This window comes from Hirundo rustica, chromosome 2, assembly GCF_015227805.2.
Source record: "Hirundo rustica isolate bHirRus1 chromosome 2, bHirRus1.pri.v3, whole genome shotgun sequence".
NCBI classification, from domain to species: Eukaryota; Metazoa; Chordata; class Aves; order Passeriformes; family Hirundinidae; genus Hirundo; species Hirundo rustica.
Genome location: NC_053451.1, coordinates 68749227 through 68770109, shown reverse-complemented (window position 1 = coordinate 68770109; position 20883 = coordinate 68749227). Strand labels below are relative to the sequence as shown.

At 36.6% G+C, this 20883-nt stretch overlaps 1 protein-coding gene across 3 annotated transcripts in view; it reads left to right on the top strand.

Annotated features, from left to right (window-relative positions):
- Positions 1-20883, top strand: part of MYCBP2 (MYC binding protein 2) — a 171357-nt gene that overhangs the window by 47111 nt on the left and 103363 nt on the right. For all 3 annotated transcript variants that reach the window (XM_040055506.2, XM_040055504.2, XM_058419388.1), the window contains exons 13-20: positions 417-581; positions 1272-1430; positions 1906-2110; positions 2794-2939; positions 3659-3760; positions 12979-13086; positions 19811-19930; positions 20679-20760. In XM_040055506.2, coding sequence (XP_039911440.1) covers positions 417-581; positions 1272-1430; positions 1906-2110; positions 2794-2939; positions 3659-3760; positions 12979-13086; positions 19811-19930; positions 20679-20760 — 1087 coding nt within the window. The remainder of the gene's footprint in view (positions 1-416; positions 582-1271; positions 1431-1905; positions 2111-2793; positions 2940-3658; positions 3761-12978; positions 13087-19810; positions 19931-20678; positions 20761-20883) is intronic.

Here is a 20883-nt window from a genome sequence, read left to right as displayed (position 1 = left end):
TCCTAGACTTGATTTCTGTAGTTGTGTGTATAGGTTGAAATAGACTTTGTAAGACAATTAAAGATAGCTTTAAGTGCCCTGAAGCTGCGATCTGCTGTCCTATTAAATTAAATACTTCACTTTAGGAAACAGATGGTAGATGCTGATGGGCTAGATTAATAAGAATAATTAAAGTGTTTTGAAATATTTGAAGACTCATTTTTAAAAGATACTGATCTAATCATATCTTTGCTTGCTGTTAAATTTTTTGAAAGGAGCCAGTATAATCCAATTAAAATTAGACCAGGAGATTGTGCATATAGTCAGTTGTTTGTTTTGAGTTTTTTTCATTACCGGTGTGAAAACTAGTGATTATGCCTGTTATGGTTTGGGATTTTTTTGGTAGATTTACTTGTAATTTATTTGTTTATTTAAAGCTAAAAGCAGACGGCAATCAAAACCATATAAGCCTAAAAAAATTATTAAAATGGAAGGAAAGATTGTCATATCTACAGCGTGCAATAATGGAAGCAGTTCTGTAATTTCCAAAGATGGAGAACTCTACATGTTTGGAAAAGATGCTATTTACTCTGATAGTACAAGTAAGTTAATATTTGCCTTTTAAATGATCTTTCAACTGAAGTAATTGAAATTAGTATAGAAGTTTTTAGCCCATGAAAATGTTTGTGTGTTTCTTACTTTCCTAATGTATTCCTGACATTGTTGATTCAGACAAATGTGACAGAAGGGTAGAAAAAGCTGTTTCCTAAAGTTCTGTGAAAGAATTCAGAGTCAGTGGTGACAAATATCCAAATTAATTCTTCTGCTAAGGAGACGGGGGGAAAAATGTCACTTATACTAATCTGACATAAGAAAGCCACACAGGAAAACATCAAAGAAATAAGATGTGCTTTGCTATGAACAAAGGCTGCTGGAAACTAGGCCTTCTGTGCTGCTCTGTTCATAAGGTAGCAGGTGACCCTGTACACCACAGTTTAAGTAAAATATTAATGGAATGAACTCCAGTCGCTTTGTGACTCCTTTACAGTTCTTTTTCAAAATAAGTGATTTGCAGCAGTTTGAGGTTTGCTTTTGGCTTTTCATTTTTTGCAAGTGGCCTAAGCATTGTTCTCCTTTCACTTTTTATTCTAGCACTTGTTTTGTATGTCTGTTTTTCTCCTTTGCTGTAAATTTTAAAATCGTCAGTGTCCACTAACAATTTTGTTACATCATTGAGTTTCCTTCTTTGCTAGAAAGTGCAATTAGTCATCCAAGTGTTTTATGTCTTACAGGTTTAGTAACGGATTTGAAAGGCCATTTTGTGACTCAAGTAGCCATGGGCAAAGCTCACACCTGTGTGCTAATGAAGAATGGAGAAGTTTGGACATTTGGAGTAAATAATAAAGGACAGTGTGGACGAGACACAGGCTCTATGAGCCAGGGAGGAAAAGGTGATTTTTTTTTTTTTTTTTTTTTTTTTTCCCCCTTTTCTTTTGTGTGCTGGCAAATATCAGAAGTGAAAACAAAGCTAAACATTTTGCTATAAAATGTAATTCCAAACCTAAGGCTTGAATACATGCAACGTGATTTAAAAAATCAAGCATGCCCATGCACAGAGCAATTTTGAAAAAGTCACTGTGCTGGCTGAGCAAGCAAATCAGGCATTTCAGTCATTCCTTTTAAAACCCGATCTGTGAGTGTTCTTCAGAGCTTCAGCAGTAAGCCGTTGTTCATAGACACTAGAATAGTTTGAGGTGGAAGCAATCTTTAAAAGTCATTTAGTGCAACCCCCTGGCAATGAGTAGGGACACCTTCAACTAGATCAGGTTGTTCAGAGCCCTGTCCAACCTATCCTTACCTCTCTGGGTTACCAGAAACCTCTCTGTTGATCTCAGGAAACATTTCTTACTTCAATGTCTTCATTAGGTTTTGGAGTAGAGAACATGGCAACAGCAATGGATGAAGACCTGGAAGAGGAACTGGATGAAAAAGATGAGAAGTCCATGATGTGCCCTCCAGGCATGCATAAATGGAAGCTGGAGCAGTGTATGGTGTGCACTGTATGTGGAGATTGCACAGGCTATGGAGCCAGCTGTGTTAGTAGTGGGCGCCCTGATAGAGTACCTGGAGGGTAAGGAAATGTGTAGGAATGGGAGTGCTACAGCAAGTTGGATGGCTAAAGCACTTCTGGAATGTGAACTGAGTTGAAATTTCCATCTAAAGTAACTTTATAGCTAAATATATAGTTGTATGTTGCTTTTAAAATTAGAAATAGCTTAAAATTTTTGTAAATAGCTTGTGGCTGCAGGTGATAGAGATTTAAAAACTTTTTTTTTACTTTATCATGAGTTCTTTACTAGAAGCTGTTGGATATGAACACCAATATAATTTCTGTCTCTTGACAGAGCAGCTAGCTCAGGGTAACCTTTCTTCATCCTGTGTTGGAAGTTTTATATCTTGCTGTTCAAGTTGCTTTTATCTGCTACTTCTTAGTTGAGCTGCAGAGAGCCTCTGCGTCACCATTACTATTTCTTCAGCATTTTGTGTGCTTGTTGTTTCCTTGTTCATGTTTTCATGTGGCGTACATTAAATTAAATAAAGAAAAGTTAACGCTGAGAAGTCAATCCAGTGATCAGCCAGGTCCTGGCACCATGCTACAGCAGCTAGGATTTAAACTAGCTGTCCTTCCTGTTTATGTCAGGAAAACTTGCATGTCCACAGATAGAACAAAGTAATAATCTACGTTTTAATTACAAAGGGATCAATATTGCACAAAAATAAAAGATAGTGATAAAGCCCCTCTGTTTGCTGCAGGATCTGTGGCTGTGGCTCAGGTGAGTCAGGCTGTGCTGTGTGTGGCTGCTGCAAGGCATGTGCTAGAGAACTGGATGGCCAGGAAGCAAGGCAAAGAGGAATCCTTGATGCTGTAAAAGAGATGATACCTTTGGATCTCTTACTGGGTAAGTGATATGAAATTAGCAAAATGGCTTTTAATTCTCATTTTTACTGCACTTTTTTTTTTCCCCTTGATACATTTGTTTACATACTTTTGTTACAGGACAGTTTTAATATAATATTGTTAAAATGGTGCTTAACAGTCAGATTTATTTATTGTTGATATAGCAAAGTGGGATCATTCTGTTAAGTGAACAGTTCTGAGCTTACCCTTACTATAGTCGCCTGTGTCACTTTGTGACCTGTGCAGTTATGATACTAATGCTGATACAACAAAGTTGTTCTTGTCCTTTTTGATATCCTGATAAATTTTCTATGATGATTTTTATTCGGATTTAAATATTCTTAGGCTAAAACATGGCTAACTCATGTAAAACCTTTTAAAAATATAAACAGTCGTAGACTTGGTTTAATAATATTTTCTGAAACTTTTTAGGGGAGAATGGAAATAACCATGACAGCACATAACTATATATATGTATATGCCTAAGTACTACCTAGTGATGATGGAATTGTCAGATACATGAAAACCAGGAAATTAGGAGCTAAGGCTTAGAACTCCTCCAAATTTACTCAAATCCTTTTTGTTTATTGTCAGGGCCATGTAAGGAGCAGCTAGTAAGTAGGTTTTCAGTTTTCATTTACTTTACTTCCTTTAGGGTTTTTTGCCACCATAACAGTTAAAAAGATAATTCTATGTATTTTATTTTCTTAATCTATTTAGCTGTCCCTGTTCCTGGAGTTAATATTGAAGAACACCTTCAGCTACGTCAAGAAGAAAAGCGACAACGTGTAATTAGGAGACATAGACTGGAAGAAGGAAGAGGTAAGTGACTTATTGAGAAGGGGCTTGAATAGCTTAAGAAACTTCTGAGTCTGTTTTCTAGGAATGAAAATTGTCTTCCTCCAGTGAGTCTGTACAGTAATCAAATTAAATCAAATCCTAAGTAGATAGTTTGCTATGTAGCATGCTTTTAGAAAATGGTGGGAAATTTAAGTGTTTAACAAAGTCTACACATAAGAATCAGAATTTTAATGATGAAAAGGAGCATTTTATATCACTTCCACAGGTCCGTTTTTTGGGGGGTTTTTTGCTGTTTCCTAGCTGAATTATTGTTTTTTAAAATGTAGCTCCTAAAACATTTCTATGAAGAAAGGACTACAAGCCTGTTTCATGCTATTTACCTATTATAAGAATTATCTAATTACTGTCATAAATTATTCCATTTCTGTTGTATAATAACAGGCAGAATTTTCTTTTATAAAATAAACTTTTCTGTATTTGCATGACATGGGAATATTGACACAGACTGAATTAAAAAGCAAAACACCACTGCAACATTTCAAAATTTTCTTGTTTTATCTTGCCTCACTGTTATTTTCCGCACAAACGATAGTGTGCCTTAAGAACTTTTCAGTACTCTTCACGTTCTAAAATACGTCAGTCAAATTAAATTGGAGAAATTTAGACTGATGTAAACTGTAGTATTTTTGTAAAGCATGATGATGTGGTTGTTAAGATTATTGTGTGTTGAGAAGAGGAATAACTTACTGGGATGTATGCTCTTTCAAGTTCGTGCTGTATTAGTAAATACGACCTTGATTCTTCTTTTATGAATTAGATACTGGTTTTGCTTGAAAGCAAAATGTGCCTTTGTAATCCAATTTCCTAGGCTGTGCCAATGAATCTTGTGATGCAAATTGTGTCTTTATTTCACTTGCATTAAGAAATTGCTGGTTTTAACCACAAATGAGCAACAAGAAAGAGAAAGCCTATGCATATGGAAAAGGATGGAATATTTCTTTGCATCTTTGTGGCTAATTTTAGCTCTGAGGTGAAGAGAGGAGGCCTTTGTTTGGGTCGTGTCAGAGTTGCTGCATGATGTTGGCAAATGTTAGGTGCAGCTAACAATTTTTTCTTGAATCCTAGTTAGATTACCAGGCATTATTGAGAGGTGCTGCTGTTCAGTCCATCAGTGATGACAGAGCTGGGAGGTAAATTTCAGTTAAAAGAAAGAGTGGTAAAGAAAAATTTACATTTGCTTCTATTTCTGTGGTTGGAAGTAGAACCAGAGCAGCTTATCATTTCTGCATGCCATCTGTTTCAAAAAGCAAAAAAAAAAAAAAAAAAAAAAAAGTTGAACAGTATTAGGAATGTACTGTTATGGTTGGTTTTATAGATCTATGGATGGAAAGAGGTTGTAGCCAGGTGGGGATTGGTCTCTTCTCCCAGGCAACCAGTGACAGGACAGGAAGACAGTGTCTTAGATTGCACTAGGGGAGGTTTAGGCTGGACATTTGGAAGAAGTTCTTCAGAGAAAGGGTGATTAGGAATTGGAATGGGCTGCCCAGGGAGGTGGTGGAGTCACCATCCCTGAAGGTGTTTAAGGGAAGACTGAATGTGGCACTTAGTACTATGGTCTAGTTGATATGGGGGTGTTTGATCATAGTTTGGACTTGGTGATCTCAAAGGTCTTTTCCAACCTAGTTGATCCTGAGATTCTGTGTAGGGACTGTAGCTTCTGAAATGTATCATTGGCCAGCTTGCACAGATTTGTGTTATATTCTCTATCTAAAGAGTGTTGAAATCCCATACCTGTGTGGCTGTAGGAGGCAGTGGGTACTGCCAGTCTGGAAGGGTTGGAGATTAGTCTCCTGTTTTGGTTCACAATGACTTCTTGTGATAAAGCTGGGAGTGGTGTTGCACAAATACTTAGAGATCTTGATTTATGTAATCAGGTATGAATATTTGATTTGGTAATAAATCTTGATTTGCATAATCAGATTGAAGAGCTTTTTTGCTTCTCCAGCCAAATGCTGCAGTTTTTCATTAATGAATTGGTGCAAAGGTAGCAGCACCATTTGTGCCGACTCTTACAATGCTGCTCTTTTCATAAGAGAGAACGAGAACATTTAGATAATGTACTAGATTTTTTGTGCAAAAGATTTTGCAGTGGGGTAAAGCATAGTTATAACAATGATAAAAGAACAGGCAGGTTACATGTTGCTTAGTTTTCCCAAGAATTCTAGTATGTGTGCAAATGTACCTGAACAAATCCATGCTAATGAAATAGCTGTTTGGAGATTCAGAGAAAACTTTCAGCCTTGCAATGTTCTGAAAGTACTGCTTATTCCTTTAAAAGCCAGACCAGCTCTTTAGGGCCTTTCCTTAAGGTACGCAGTGTTTAGTTTGGCAGGATTCTGATTTCTGGGTTATTTAGTGTGTTAATGTGTGCCTTTTGTTCTTTTATAAGAAACAAAGCATGTTTATAATAGCAGTTTATGATAGTCAAGAATAGGTTCCATTACTGAGTGTTGCTGCGCACTCTTTAGTTCCAGTTGGTGATCTTTATTCAATACAAATATTTTCAGTAAATCTTATATGTCTTACAAACAAGAGGACTATGAAAGTTTTAAAAATATAGGAATATTTCATTCCTAAAACAGTCATATAAATAAAACAAATCACAAAGAAACCTCTCACCTACTTGCACACTGAATGTGTTGAAATAGGACTAAAGTTTAGGAGAGAGGTGTAAGAGCACAGGTGCTGGAATTATACTGATTTTTAAGTTGTCTAATTGTTTGTGCTTCTTTACCAAAGCCCTAGATTTAGTCCTGTTACAGTGACCTCTGATACAAAAATATGTTCTTGGGGGGTCCACTTGAATTAAGAGCAAAAGTGATGGTTATTTCTGCAGGTATGACGATCATTTAATTCATTTAATTCCTTCGCAAGATCAGTTGTGGTTTCTTGTATTGAAGAAGATAAGAAAGCTCAACTTTATTTGCTTTTATCTGAAAATGCTAAATCTGAATTTGAGTGTTCTGGGTAGAAGTAGTTGTTAATATCTGCAGTATCAATGACCTGGTTCAATGTTACTGTCACAAGCAATTAACGCACTTTTCAAACACCATCTGAATAGCCTGCCACTGTTGTAAGGGACCAGTATATGTGCTGCTCAGCAGCAGCACACTGAGTAACTTCAGAAATTTTAAGTGCTTATGCTGAAGATTTCTTTGTTTTTTACCTTGAAATGAGTCACAACCTATAGTTGCTGTGATGGAATTGTAACCAGCTAATAGTTTTTATGTTTTGAATCCGTTACTCATGTTGCTGTATTCAAGAAAGAAATTCTGCTTTAGTGAAAAAAAACCCAGATCCTTTAAATTTATAGTGGGTAAAAAGTGTTTGTTTGGGAGTATCAACCATTAAAAAAAAAACCCAAAAGGTTAGTTCCTTTATATTTATTATGGTTGTTCGCTCTTTTCTGCGCACAAGTTACTGTGACGAGCGGTGAAGAGGGCTCAAAATCAATTCCACATTTTTGAGTTGGGTGTATGACCTTCTGAGAAATAAAGCCAGCTGTATTCATCACAGCTTATAAGCTAAATCGTAATATCTCAACATAATTATTGATGGAATTATCTCAACTCTTCATGTCTCTGTTCTTCTGGTGGGAAGTGAAGGAGCTGATTTTCCATATGGGGAAATGTTTTTTGTTTTTCAAGCTGATTTGGGGTGTGATGAGAGTAATGAGAGATGAATATGGAAATAGTGGCACTTCGTTGTTTCCTGTAGCAGTGAGGAAGTTTTGTATGTCAGAATATTCAGAACATACTTAATTATTTTCCCTTTTCTATGAAACTAATTTTTTCATAATGGGGGCATTAAATTATGCTTAAAGGGATTACAGAAATCTGTGGGCCACATCATACAATTAGTGTAATGAACCTAAGACTAGCATTTTCTGAAAGAGCTAATCATGAAAGCTGTTCATGAGGCTTTTTCAGATTGGTATTTGGAATAATAGAAGTTGGAATAGTCAAAGATTTCAATTTATCACTTAAAGATAATTCTGGGTTTGTTTTTTATTTTTTTTCCAGAAGGTGATGAGAATGTTAAAATAGCTTTTTAAACTATATTTAACTAATAAGCTAAAAAACACAGAGATGGTTCTCAATGCAGCGATGTTAAATGGTCTCATGTTGCACTGGTATATCACTACTACTCTTCCTCAGCCCATGATGTAAAAACCTCTAGATGATCATTACTGAGATGCAGATTTGGTGTGTAATTAAGCAAGGTTTAGCTTTGATGCCCTCACAGAAAAGGGAAATTAATTTTTATCAGTCTTATCCTACTTGCAACAACAAAGAACCCACAGCAAATTGATTAATTTTAGTCCAAGCTGCTCTGTTTTAAAACAATATTGTCTGAGGCTGCCTGTATTTGGGCATTTTCTCATTTTTCTGAAGTGTAACTGATTCAGTTTATTCAGTGATTAGTTTTACCATGGTAGGCTAAGTATCATATAAATCTGTTTAATATCTGCACAAGCTACTCTGAGCTTGGAATCAGTTTGTTCATTGCTAAACATATACCTAAATATAGAGCAGAACGGTCTGTACAAGTGCAGTATTAAGTGCAGTATTATTTAATAAATAATTGTGCAGCTTCTTTTTATGGTTTTAGTTAAGTGTTTATTTTGTTGCTTTCAGGATTGCTTTTGTTTCAAAGTTCTTTTCACTTGAAACAATATTGAACTCACACATGAGTTTTTAAGAATGCTTTCAAGAGAAAGCTGTAGGCTTTTGTCCCTAATGACCATCAGGTATGGTTCTGTGAAGTTGAATTGTTACACTTGAGTCCGTGATTACTTTCTGAAAGAGCTAATTTTTGCTATTAAAACTGATTAAGTAAAACTATTTATATTATAGTTTCAGAAGTCAGATCTGTAGTAGACTCAATGAGAACAGTTCTGGTTAATATTTACTCTTTTAATTTACTTCAGGTATCTCTATGTAGAATTGTATCTTTCATATTTATTTAACAATATATACGAAGTCAAGTATTCAGAAAGGAGAAAGGGTCAGAATTAAGACTATCATAAACCTTACTTGTCTCTCGTTATCTTATTACTCCCATATAGCCCTGCATGCTTGTTTTGGCTAGTGTGTGTCTCTTTTTCTCCTTTAAAAGGCCTTAATTTTCCTTTCACACCTGATTTGTATGATTTAAATATTGTTTTAAGACTGCAGGAGGAGACACATATCCTGTCTTTATTTTCAGTGTTTTGAACAAAAGAAGCAAACTGCAATTAACTCTAGTGCCTGAGAAACATGACATTTTTTGACATTCATGACGTGAATGTTTTGCCTTAGTAATAAATTGCTAGTCATAGTCTGAAAAATACAGTTTTAAAGAACATGCTGCGTTACTATTAGCCCTGTCTCATAAGAATATTAAATTTTGTTTCCTTTAAGGCTTTATAGGTGGGACATTATCTCACTGTAATATTTTCCACTTCTAGTGAAACTGAAGTGAAGCATTTGTCTCCATTTCCTTTTTCTGTAGCATTTCTCCTCAAAATTTGCAACCTGTTGACCTATTAGATATCTAGTTTCCTATATTAGGGTTTTATCTCCCTGTTTTATTACCAAAAAAACCAACAAAATCATGTTTCCCAAAAAAAAGCGCTTGGTCTCTTTCAAGAAGCCAAAAATAGGTTTTTACAACAGAGGGTATGATTCAATCTAGGACTTCACTCTGCAGCCTGAATTTACACTACTTTTGTGTATGCATGTGGCATCTTGTACTATTTTTTCAGGTAGCTGCTGTGTTCAGTGCGCTGGTACAGAAGTCAGCGTTTGAGATAATTGATTGCAGTCTCCTGCACTCACAGCTTGCCAAATAGCATGTGTTTAGGGTGAGGTACTAGAAGAAATGAGACTATGTGTAATGTAGAGTTAAAACTAAACTCTTTCCTAGTTGTGGCTAAGAACTTAGATGACCAAGAGTGCCAAAGGATGTAAGTGCATGTGGAATGAAATAATTGTTTACATTTTTCTGAATTTCCCTGCATTATTTAATAAATGCATTCTCTTTGGAGAAAATGAAATTATTTCTGTGGTTAAATATCCTTTTTTTATGCTTTGTTTTCCCTGCCAAACAATGTCCATTTTAAAAAGTGTGGACCCAGAAAGGAAAGTTAGTCTTGACATTTCAGCTGGGACTGTTGAGCATCTCAGCTTAGCTATGGAAAAACGGTCTGTGAAGAGGGAGAGTCAATGTCATTTTGCATCATATAGCGACTGAGTTAAAATAGCTCTGTAGTCTGCCACTGACTCCTCTTTGCTTATCTCTGTCACTTGATCTTCTAAATTAGAGACTAGTAATAGCTTGTTAATCCCCATGCAGATCTGTTTTAGAGGCTTCTGAAAGAGTTTTCCAAATAGTGCTCTGCAGGCATTTTTTAACAATTAAAGGAAATATCAAATGCATGGCTGAATTGTTCCACCAAGAATATTCTTGGCACCTAAACTGAGCTCTCTTTGTACAGGCAACCTCAGATGTAAGCAGAGAGCAGGTAGAGTCTCCATGAATTGTTGTATTTTTGAGTTGCCTGTGTTATTTTGGAGGGAGAGGGGGGTACTTTGCACCTTGCCAGCACATGACCAAGGAGGCAGACATCACAGTGCAATCAATATGTGGATTTTAATTTCATTTTTGTAGTTTCCTTTTCTATTATGATCATGTTACAGATTTAGCATGCACAAAAAGCCAAAGAGGATAACAGATGTGTTACACGGATTTGGGTACAAATTACTGTGAAATGCCAATCTATTGCATTTAACTTTATTTTAGATTCAAGTTCTTTACGAAATGGTAAATGTAGAATATATAGGAATATCCAGAACCAAAGCTAAATCCTGCATTGGTCAGAAGGTTAAATTATCACTGAATCGTCGTGTTGATTAGGAGAGTGTGTTTCAGATGAGTAGCCTGGAAACTAATGGCAGTTGTGTGCTATCACCATGCTGGAGCTGACAGCCTCTTTGCTTGCTGAACATCCTCTGTCTTACAAATCTCCTGTAATTCTTTTGCTCACTCTACTGTACTTCATTTCCATCTGTCCTCCTGAAATTCTCTTTTGTTATCTTTGCTCTTAGCACTAAAATGCCAAAGGCTGCCCTCAGGGCTGTGTCTTGTTCCCTGCACTGTTCATTGTGCAAGCATGTGTTGGAGCTTTGGAATGTTTGCCTAAGTTATCTAGAGATCATTCAGTCATGCACAAATATTTTAGATCTACAATCTTCAAGCCACACTCTTTGCAGTCCTCATATCTCTTTTTGTGACTTTGCTAATCTGAGTTTCACTTTTGTCATGTTGTCCTGTCCATTCTCTATTTCTTCTGATTTAAATTTCATTAGGAACTTTTCAGTAAGTCTTCTTTTGCCTTATTATCTCATGTTCTTCATTCACCTTTCCTCTCTGTCATTCAGCCTTCAGACATCTTTAGCTTTCATAATCTGCTTGTCATTCGTCTCTTCCCCTTTTTGCCTTTTCCGGGCATGCCTCAGGATACTCCTCACTATATCCCCTCCAACTTGTTAAGAAGCAAAATGTGGTGTAATTTTTTGTCTAAGTCAAAACTCCAGAAAGTAGAATATGAAATGTAGTGAGCGATTTGGCAGAAAGTAATGTTTACCAAAAACGCATCTATTAAATGGAAGTTCCAGTTCAGAGGAGACTGTGAAAAGGGGGTGCACAATAAATAGCAAGACAACTGAAGGAAGAATCTGCAAGATGCAGGTAAATCAAGAGCAAATTATGATCCTTGATTAGGAGAAGGAGCTCTGAATTGGCAAGAGGGTCTGTTCTGGAATAAAAAGTGTCTAAATAAATAGAGTAGTGCAAACCCAAAAATTCTGTGCTGTGTGCAGAAACAAACGTGACTGAGGAGGTTTAGGGCCATTTGACACATTTGAACCTCTAAGCTAAAGGGATAGACAGTAATGTATTTTTAAAACAGTTTTCATTTTGTATTTTGGGAGTTTCTCTGTATGGAGAAAGTTTCTTCATCTGAAGGTTCTAAAGCTGCATAGATTCTGCCTAACTTCCACTGAAATGCCTAGCCACACTGTTTAGTTTTAGTGAAGGAGGTGATGGTCTAAAGCTGATAGCAGAAAACCTCAGGCAATGGGCATTTATGAAAAGTTAACCTACATTGTCTTGTTAATAAACTTCAGCCAAGGAGTGAGAGTATCAATGAATTTGCAGAAGGAGAAATATTTGTATTCAAAGTTTCGCATAAGCAGTTTGTAACACAACAGCCTGATTCGGGGTGCTTTTGTTTACTGTTCGTGGAAGGGCTGGATTTGGGAACCTGTGGAACTGAGTGTCACTTGGCAGAGTAAGTTGCTCCCAATTTTATGTTGAATGTGAGACTTCTGAAAGGACGAGACATGTCCAAAAAATTCTTGGTGGTATGCTTTACCTATAAAACAGGAGAAATACAGATTTAAGAAACAAATTTCTTGTCCATGACCTGCTTGTACTTAGCCGCAATTAAGCATAGTACCTCACTGCCTAAGTCTAGATTTTTTTTTTTAAAAAAAGCAATCTGGAAAAAGTTTTAAATAAGTGTATCATTGCTTACTTTAAATCAAATCTTCTCTTGAAGACCTTTCAATAGATCAAAAAATATTTTGTAAATAAATGGATTCAGAATTACTACATAGAGAAGAAAAGAGTCATATGATTTGAATAACTTTCTTCAGGCAATATGGAACTTCTTCTTTAAAAGTTATAACTTTGCATCTTAAACTTGTTTGCAATTACTAAATTTGTGGCGGTGGTTTTTAAATTTAGCATTGATCTTGTTCCAAATCAGTATGTTGACTGTTACAATGTAGCATGTAAGGCATGATAATTGTTCTTTTTATCTTTCAAAAACAATAATGGGTATTCGCTTTCAAATTTTACTTTAGTGTGAGTATGTTGTATTTCTATTGCTTACAGTACAGTTGCATACTTAGAAATTCAGGTAAAATTATCACTATGGGATATTTATTGGGTTTTTTGCACAAGTTATCAAGAAATGGGAACTTTCTTGTACTTTAACGTCTTTTGAATTTAAGAAAACAAGATTATAGTTATTATTCTTTTTGTTTTCTCATTGCTTTTAATTTGAATTTTGTTTAACACACTGTTTTCATTTTGTGAGCTTTCCTATGCATGTGCAAAATGTTTCTCCTCAGGCCCCCTTGTAATTCCTGGTCCTATTTTTATGAACCATCGAGAACAGGCTCTAGCCAGAATCAGACTCTCTCCAGCACCGCTAAAGCATAAACGGGACAAGCACAAAGGTATTTGGTCTTCCTTATTGGCTAGGGTGGAAATAAGCCCAGGCTCCCAGTCACTTCTTCCAGATGCTGCATCTGTCTTTTCAAAGAGCTGCACAGAATGAGTTCTGCCTTTCTTCCTGTTAGTATCTTGTTACCTGAGGAGAAAGAAAATGCATTTAAATGTTCATCTTTCTTTAGAAGTATAAATGTTCGTTATTGTACATCATCTTTGTTTTTCTTTCCCTTTTTTTTTGTGAAATATGCATTGTCTTTCTTTGTATCTTCTCTCATTTCTAATGCTGTCTTGCTGTCTCGTTCTTGAGGTTCTTTATTTCTACTGTAGAAAGCTTTACATGTTAGAGTGACTCAATATTGTTGCACTGCATTTGTCTTGGCTTTTTTTTTTATCCTTTGTGTTGTGTATTTGGGGTAATTACTTGAACATATCAGTTCCAGGCTTGGTAATTTTGGCATTTCCATAGGTATGTTATCTTTCAACAATCCCTTTTTAGGAGTGAAATATTTGAAATAATGTAAACATTACTTTTTGCTAACTTTGAGTGAGGAGAATGCAAATCGAAATAGAGGTTTTTCTCTGCAATATTCTTGAGTTAAATGTTTTTTACAAAGTAGAAGGTGTCTTGATATTTCAGACATTTTTGTGTGTCTCTTCTGCCAGTTCTTCAATTTTTAAGTGTGTCATTTGTTCAGATATAAAAGACGTTTATGTTTCTTGGAAAGTGGTGGTGTATTGCTAAGTATTTCAGCTGAACTTACTGAAGTGGAGCTGTCTCAAATCTGATCGTAGATTGTATATATCTGTGTACTGATATGTCTGTACATACATTATTTATATATAAAAGATAAATATGTAAAATGTAGTGTACAGACCTGATCTAAGTAAGTAGGAAGCTCCTAAAAATGGTGAACCCAGAATACTTCCAACTATTTTCTGAAGAATAGCTAAATATTAAAAGTGTTAGTATAGCATTTCAGCTGAATTAGTGGAAGTTACTGATTGTATTTGGCGTGTATGCAAGCAAACTACATGTCAGTTTGAAGCATTATGGGATAAAATTTCAGTGTACATGGGTGATAGGCTTACTGAGTTATATACATACTGGATTGTAAAATCATCTTAAGTTATTTTATGGAAATGAAAGCAAAATCTGATCCTTTGAATCTGCATAACATTCAGTCTTTTTGGAAGGCATATTGTCTGAGCTTTAAGTCTTGATGGATTAAGTAGAATAACCTAACTGGAGAGGTTGCATGCTGCAAGAGAACATACTGAATTTAAGTGTAGTTACGTGAGTGACAATTTGCTGATGGCCATTATTCTTGAACTGCATGCTACTGCTTGTTTTACTGCAAACCCTTGACTCCACAGGCAAGTGTATAAAGGAGTATGCTTGTCCTATGTACATTGTGCTTTTTTGGCATGTGTTAGACATTGGAACTCACTTCAGATCAAGTATCTCCTTACAAGGGGTATATTCATTAGTGTCAGTTTGAGGCTTATGTTGCTTCTTGGAGTTGTAAGAGCAGTGTAAAGATCTGAGTTATACTTGAAGATTCTTCCTCAGATATGCCCTGTAGAACTGAACATTTATTTTTCTTAAAGGAAGGCTGTATGGAAGGAAATACTCAGTTTATTTTGGTTCTTTGTGCCTTATTCTAAAAAAGATAAGGAGGTTTTCAAGTAAACTTTTAGATCCTTCACTGCCTCAGGAGATTGCCTTTCAAAAGACAGCAATAAATTCCATTAGGAACTAGAAATACCCATTAAATTCTCAGAGACTCCAGGGGCAAAAGGAAGACTGGTGAAATGGATTGTTGTCCAAGTAATAGGCAGGATGGAAGTTGTGGAAAAGATAGTGTGTATTTCTTACCTTAGAAGGCACACCCCTCTTGTTGAGGCAGAATGTAAAAGCTATAATAGAGCAGAGATAAAAGGACATTATCACATTGAAATCAGCATTTATTTTTAAACATGATGCTTTCCAAACTGCCTTCCTTCAGATGTTTCTGCTACAGTGGTCTTCTTCACACCAACCGGACCATCAAGATCCTTGGGCAAGGAACATTTAGTTCAGCTGGTAGTACTGATAAGGCCAGTACTAAACTTGCTGGTACTTACCTTTTGCCACTTCTCTGCTTGCAGCTGCAGAACTTCTGTTGATGATATCGAAATGTGAATGTGGACAGCTTCCTCAGAACTTCTTCAGACAATTATGGTCTAATAATAAAAAGTGTAATTGATATGTACTTGTACATATTGTCAAACCATGGAGTCATGGGATGGTTTGGGTTGGAAGGTACCTTAAAGATCATCCAGCCCCAACCCCCTGACATGGACACCTTCCACTAGATCAGGTTGCTCAAAGCCACAGCCAGCCTGGCCTTAGACGATGGCAGGGCATCCTTGAATTCTCTGGGCAGCCTGTTCCAGTGCTTCATCACCCTTAGAGAAAGAATTTTTTTTGTAATGATCGACCTGTCTGTCACTTGTGGAATTCCTCTATTTGATTGTCCAGTTGAAAACTCCAACCTCATTGAAACAGCTGATTTTTTAGAAATCTTGCCATTATCATTTACTATTTTCACATTTATAGGGTCTGCATTCAAATCCTTGTTAGTACAAAAAACTGCATTATTAAGCCTAGTCTTCCTGATCTGTGTCTTCCACAATTATAAATAGAAGTGATTAGGTATGACATTTTTGATATTCATGGAGTGGATTGACACTAAGAAGAAAAATGAGCTTGTGCTTCATCCTCATTTTTAATGCGGTACTGAGTTTCCAGTCTACATCTCCAATCCCTGTGGATTCCCATAACTGGGGATTTGAGTAAAAAAGTTTAATTAAAGTCTGTAAAATTTTCTTAACTGAACAGAAATTAACTGAGTAATAGCTGAAAACAAAGTAAGCTCCTTGAGTTAGCTAAGATTCAGCCATTTGAATGCCACCTTTTTCCAGTCTTTGGAAGTAGTGGTAAACGTTCTAAGGAACAAGAAACAAATACCCTGAAAAGGACAAAGAATTGATGAAGCTGAACCTGCATGGATGGAAGAAGATAAAGGCCAGCTGTGTTGTGAATGCTAAGAGAAAATTAACCAGATGTTCAAGAAAGCTTACTTGGAATTTGTCGTTTAACTTTTTAGCTAAGATACCATGTGAAGGGCAGAGTAGTTTAAGCACTTACTGGAGTGAGACAGCTGACAATGAAAAACTTACATGTAAGACCGAGTGTGTAGTTAGAACGTGTTTGTTGTCACTATTGTACTTGTTATGCACTTGTGATTCTGCATATCATATTTTACCTGTAAGCTCAAGTAAGCTCTGTAGCAACCTCTCTAGCATCCAACAGACTTGACTTTTTTTGCTGCCCTCATAGGATGGGTGATTTTCACAACCAGGGTATATTTCTCTTACCCCCCCGCACTGTAGTAATAAAATTGGTTACAGGTATTTCAGCTGCAGCCTGGGATAAACAGCCAAGAAGCTGCAGGCACAGGCTGACTTGTTCAAGTGATGTATATGAAGTCTGTGAATTATATTATGGCTTTCAGAATACTTTGTGAGGGTTGAACATCACAGAAACTAACCAGTAACTTGACCAATATATTTTGTTTGGATAGTTGCTGCTGAACAGAATAAAAATTTGTTGGCATATAATGTGGTCTGAAGAGACAGTTACTGTAAGAATTTTTAGAGTGTGGTCATATTCCATTAAAGCTTTTCATCTGTGGGGAGGAGACATGCATTTAACATACTTAGAAGTGTTTTTTCTGTCTTCCAAAGACGGATGGTAAGTGAGAAATGTAGTATCACCACCCTTACTGCTGGGGAACACTAACAAAATGCTTTTCCTCTGGTCTGGGCCAAGCAATGGTCCACAGCATTATTCTGTAACAATGTTGGGTTTGGATTTTTTTTGCCAGAGGAAGTGTCATTTAAAGCCTATTACTTCACTTGCTATTGGGGCTGAATGAGCTTTTTCTTTGTTCCTGGAAAGCAGTGGTTTTTGTGGCAGCAATATGAGCCAAGAGAACTTCTAAGCATGTTTAATGAGGGTGGAAAATTGTCTTCAGGAGTTAAGAATTTTCTGAGTTGTATTTGCAGTTCTCTCTCTTTCCTTCCCCAACTTTGAGATATCCGAGGTTAAAGCCCAAAGTGTTCATGGAGCACACCTCTCAGTGTTGACAGCAGGAAGTGCTTCACAGCTTTTCCTTGGGGCCTTCTTCTCTCAGAGATGAAGTCAAAGTTGCTGTTCAGTGGTACATAGTTGGATAACACTGGAGGTACTAGCTTGATCTGCTTAAAGGTGCCACGCATCCGACAAGAGGAATCTCTGCTTCAGTAGGCTTTTAATGCTTCCCTTTCAGGAACAGTTGCTTTGATACTACTTCTAATGAAATGAAAAAGTGTGCAATTGTTTCAAGGAAAACAAATGTGTATCTCCCTAGTTACAGCTGTTCCTTGAGACATGCAGATAAGCTTTCAGCATCCACCTTTGAGTCACGTTTTTTAAAAAAACTTTGACTGTTTGAAGTATTGGAAGAAAAGAGGATGGCCCAGTTTGTTTGCAGCCTAAGTGTAAGTTCTCCTAGCCAATGCTATTGGAAAAATATGGTATGTATTGACCATAGAATGAAGTAACAGATAAACAGTGCAGTCCATAGTATTGCTGTAAAAGTAAGTAATGGTGTTCTATTTTGCTTTATATATTTTGGTTAAAAGACCTTTTTTTTTTTTTTTTCCAAAAGACTAGTTGCTTTAGTTGCAAGGATTTTGTACTTCCAAACCATTCAAACCATTCAAACCTCTTGAGACAGTTAGTAACCATGCAAAGAAGGCTGAGACGAATTCTATTTTCAGTTAAAAATTTCCCACTTGAGCAAAATAAAATATGTATGAGAGACAGTTGCTTCTATTCCTGCCTTCTTAGAGCTTTGATAAGTTAGCTTTGGAAATCAAAAACACCAACTTTATAAAATTTATCCTTTAAAATAAATTTATTTCTCAGATAAATATTTGCAAGACTTGTTTCATGTGAAGCTACTTGCCTCCACATCTTGCAGACTAATACTTAGTGTTTCCTCAAGGGGAGTACAGTGTTATACTTTCATTTACAACTTTGGAGAAAATGAGGATTTATCTAGAATCAGGTTTTATTTAAAGGTAGTATCACATACCTATCAGCTGAGATAACAGCAATCCCAAACTTCTTATTAGTAGTTTTTGACACCCTTTAGGATATTTTTCGTACAGTGAAGCAGAAGATGCACATGTGCCTCTAAGTTCTTGCAGATCACTTGATATGCTGCTGTTATGTGACCAGAAGACACCTGCTGCTACATTTCGCTAAGGTGACTGCCTAGGTGACGTGGTTGCTGGATGTCCAGTGTGTTTCACTAGAGGTGTATGCAGCCATGACATATTCTTACTGGACATGCGTATTTCTGACAGATAATTATTCAGGAGTATTTACACAGTGGGAGAGCTCGTATTTTTCATTATTCAAGAGTGTCTGAGGGAGGAGGGGAGACAGGGGCCAAAGGTAGACTTCAAGAATAATCAGATGTTTTTCTGCTCCTGTCAAAAACTTTTTATGAAATTGGGAAACAGTAAGCACACTATTTGCTGAATAAATAATTCTGGTGGCAATATTAGCTGCCGGAGTTGCCTCTTGATTATTTTGGCACATAGTGTTTAATGCAAAAGTAGGCGTAAAAAGTTCCAAGGTACTGTATTTGAGAAGTAGTCAAACTTAACTAATATTCTGAGAGCTTCTTAAGGCAGAATCACATGACTAAGAGGAAAACTGTAATTTTGGGGGCGTTGTTGTTAAACAATGATTCTGTCTCCTTATATTTGCTTTTGTTATTAATTAAAAAAAAAAAATAGCCACACACTTCAGAGATAGTTCTTCTAGTTTGTGTGCAGTCATGTAGTACACGACCTCAAAAATCTCATAGCAATTTTGAGAGACAGGTTTTTTAAAACGTCTCCATTTCACATACATCCAGCATATAGTGTATGTTTCAAAGGGATGCTTTACCCGTGCTTTTAAACCTTCAGTGCTTTTGTCCAGTGTGGAGGCAGTTTGACTTTAGGAACCAATAATGTGCTTCATACTTAGTAAAAACATAGATGCTTGCTAAAGGAAATCACAGAAATGTTGTCTAAAAATGCGTGGAAGCAGACGGGAAACAGTCATGCTCTTGGTGACTTGTCTGCTTTTTTAGAAATGAGCTGTGTAAATAATGGTCAGCTACTTAAAATGGGTTCTGTGGCTGAATTGGAGTCAAATAAACTCCTTAAAGAGTAGTAACTGGGAAAGATAGACTAGGAAAACGAGCCTGTTGAGTTTAACTACAGTACTGCCTACGTAATAACGCTATACCTTATTGAAGAATGAAAGTGATGGCTGTTAAGCAAAGCTTCTGAAGTTTGAATTTTCTGTTTTGCTGGCTCTTTTTGTCTGCACTTTGGGAAGTTTCTGCTGTAGAGGATATTTTGCAATGTGTACCTTTATAGTACATTGTTTAAAAATAGAATTTCTGTCGTCTTCCACATCTGCTTTGATGCCACATTTTGAGCTGTCGCTTTAACTGCTGAGTTCTCTCTTCTACCTTATAAGTGGTGGAGGGGGGGGTTGTTTACTATTCTTGTTATATTCATTCTCCTAATATAACTTTATTAGAATGCATAGGATATAATTGTAAGTTTTGTTTATAGATGGAAGTGGAGAAAGAGGTGAGAAGGATGCCAGCAAAATCACAACGTATCCACCAGGTGCTGTCCGCTTTGACTGTGAACTGCGAGCTGTACAAGTCAGTTGCGGATTTCACCATTCAGGTAAAAACAAATAAATGTTAATTGATATAGTCTAGTACAGTTGCTTTTTTTTAAGGTTGTCAAATGTGTCTTCACTGCTTTGTGTTCAGTTTTTAATATGGATGTATGCAGGAGTGCTATAAGTTGAAAATGTAGCAGGGTCATTTTGTAGCCTACTACACTGTCACAGAAACGTAGAGTATCTTCAGGTAAAAGGGACCCACAAGGATCATAGAGTCCAACTCCTGGCACTGCACAGATCCATCTTGAAGAATCACACTATCTGCCTGGGAGTATTGTCCAAACACTTCCTGAACTCTCTCAGGCTTCTGTGACCACATCCCTGGGGAGCTTATTGCAGTGTCCAGCCACCCTCTGGATGAAGAATCTTTTCCTAATATCCAGCTTAAACCTTCCCTGACGCATTTTGTGCCATTTCATTATGTGCTGTAAAGTAGGATCACCGTGCAAATCCCCGCATCACCTCCCTGATTCCAGCAGTGAAAGGCAGCTCACTGTCCTTCAGTAGTGCAAAGGACTATAAGTATCGTATACTGAGTTACTTCAGAGCTTGTAAGCAATTTTGGAGTTAGTTTAAAACATCTGCACAGCAGAGCTCTACTCCTCCATAAAGGTTCTAGTTGTGATGGGTTGTGGAATATGCTCTGAATCTCTTAGGAATCATGAACTGCTACTCAGAAGGGTAACCAGCACTGGTGGAGTGCCATGTCATGTGTGTATGTTGGAAAAATATTTTGGTTTTTTTCAGTGGTTTTGATGGAGAATGGTGATGTTTACACATTTGGATATGGGCAGCATGGTCAACTTGGACATGGTGATGTTAATTCCAGGTAAGCTGGTAATCAAAGGATGTGATTGTGTATTACTGTACTGCTGCGTAAGAAATGGCTAAATTTCTGGTTCTCTGTAGCTAGCAAATGTGAAAATTCAAATATAGACCAAATAAAGTTAAA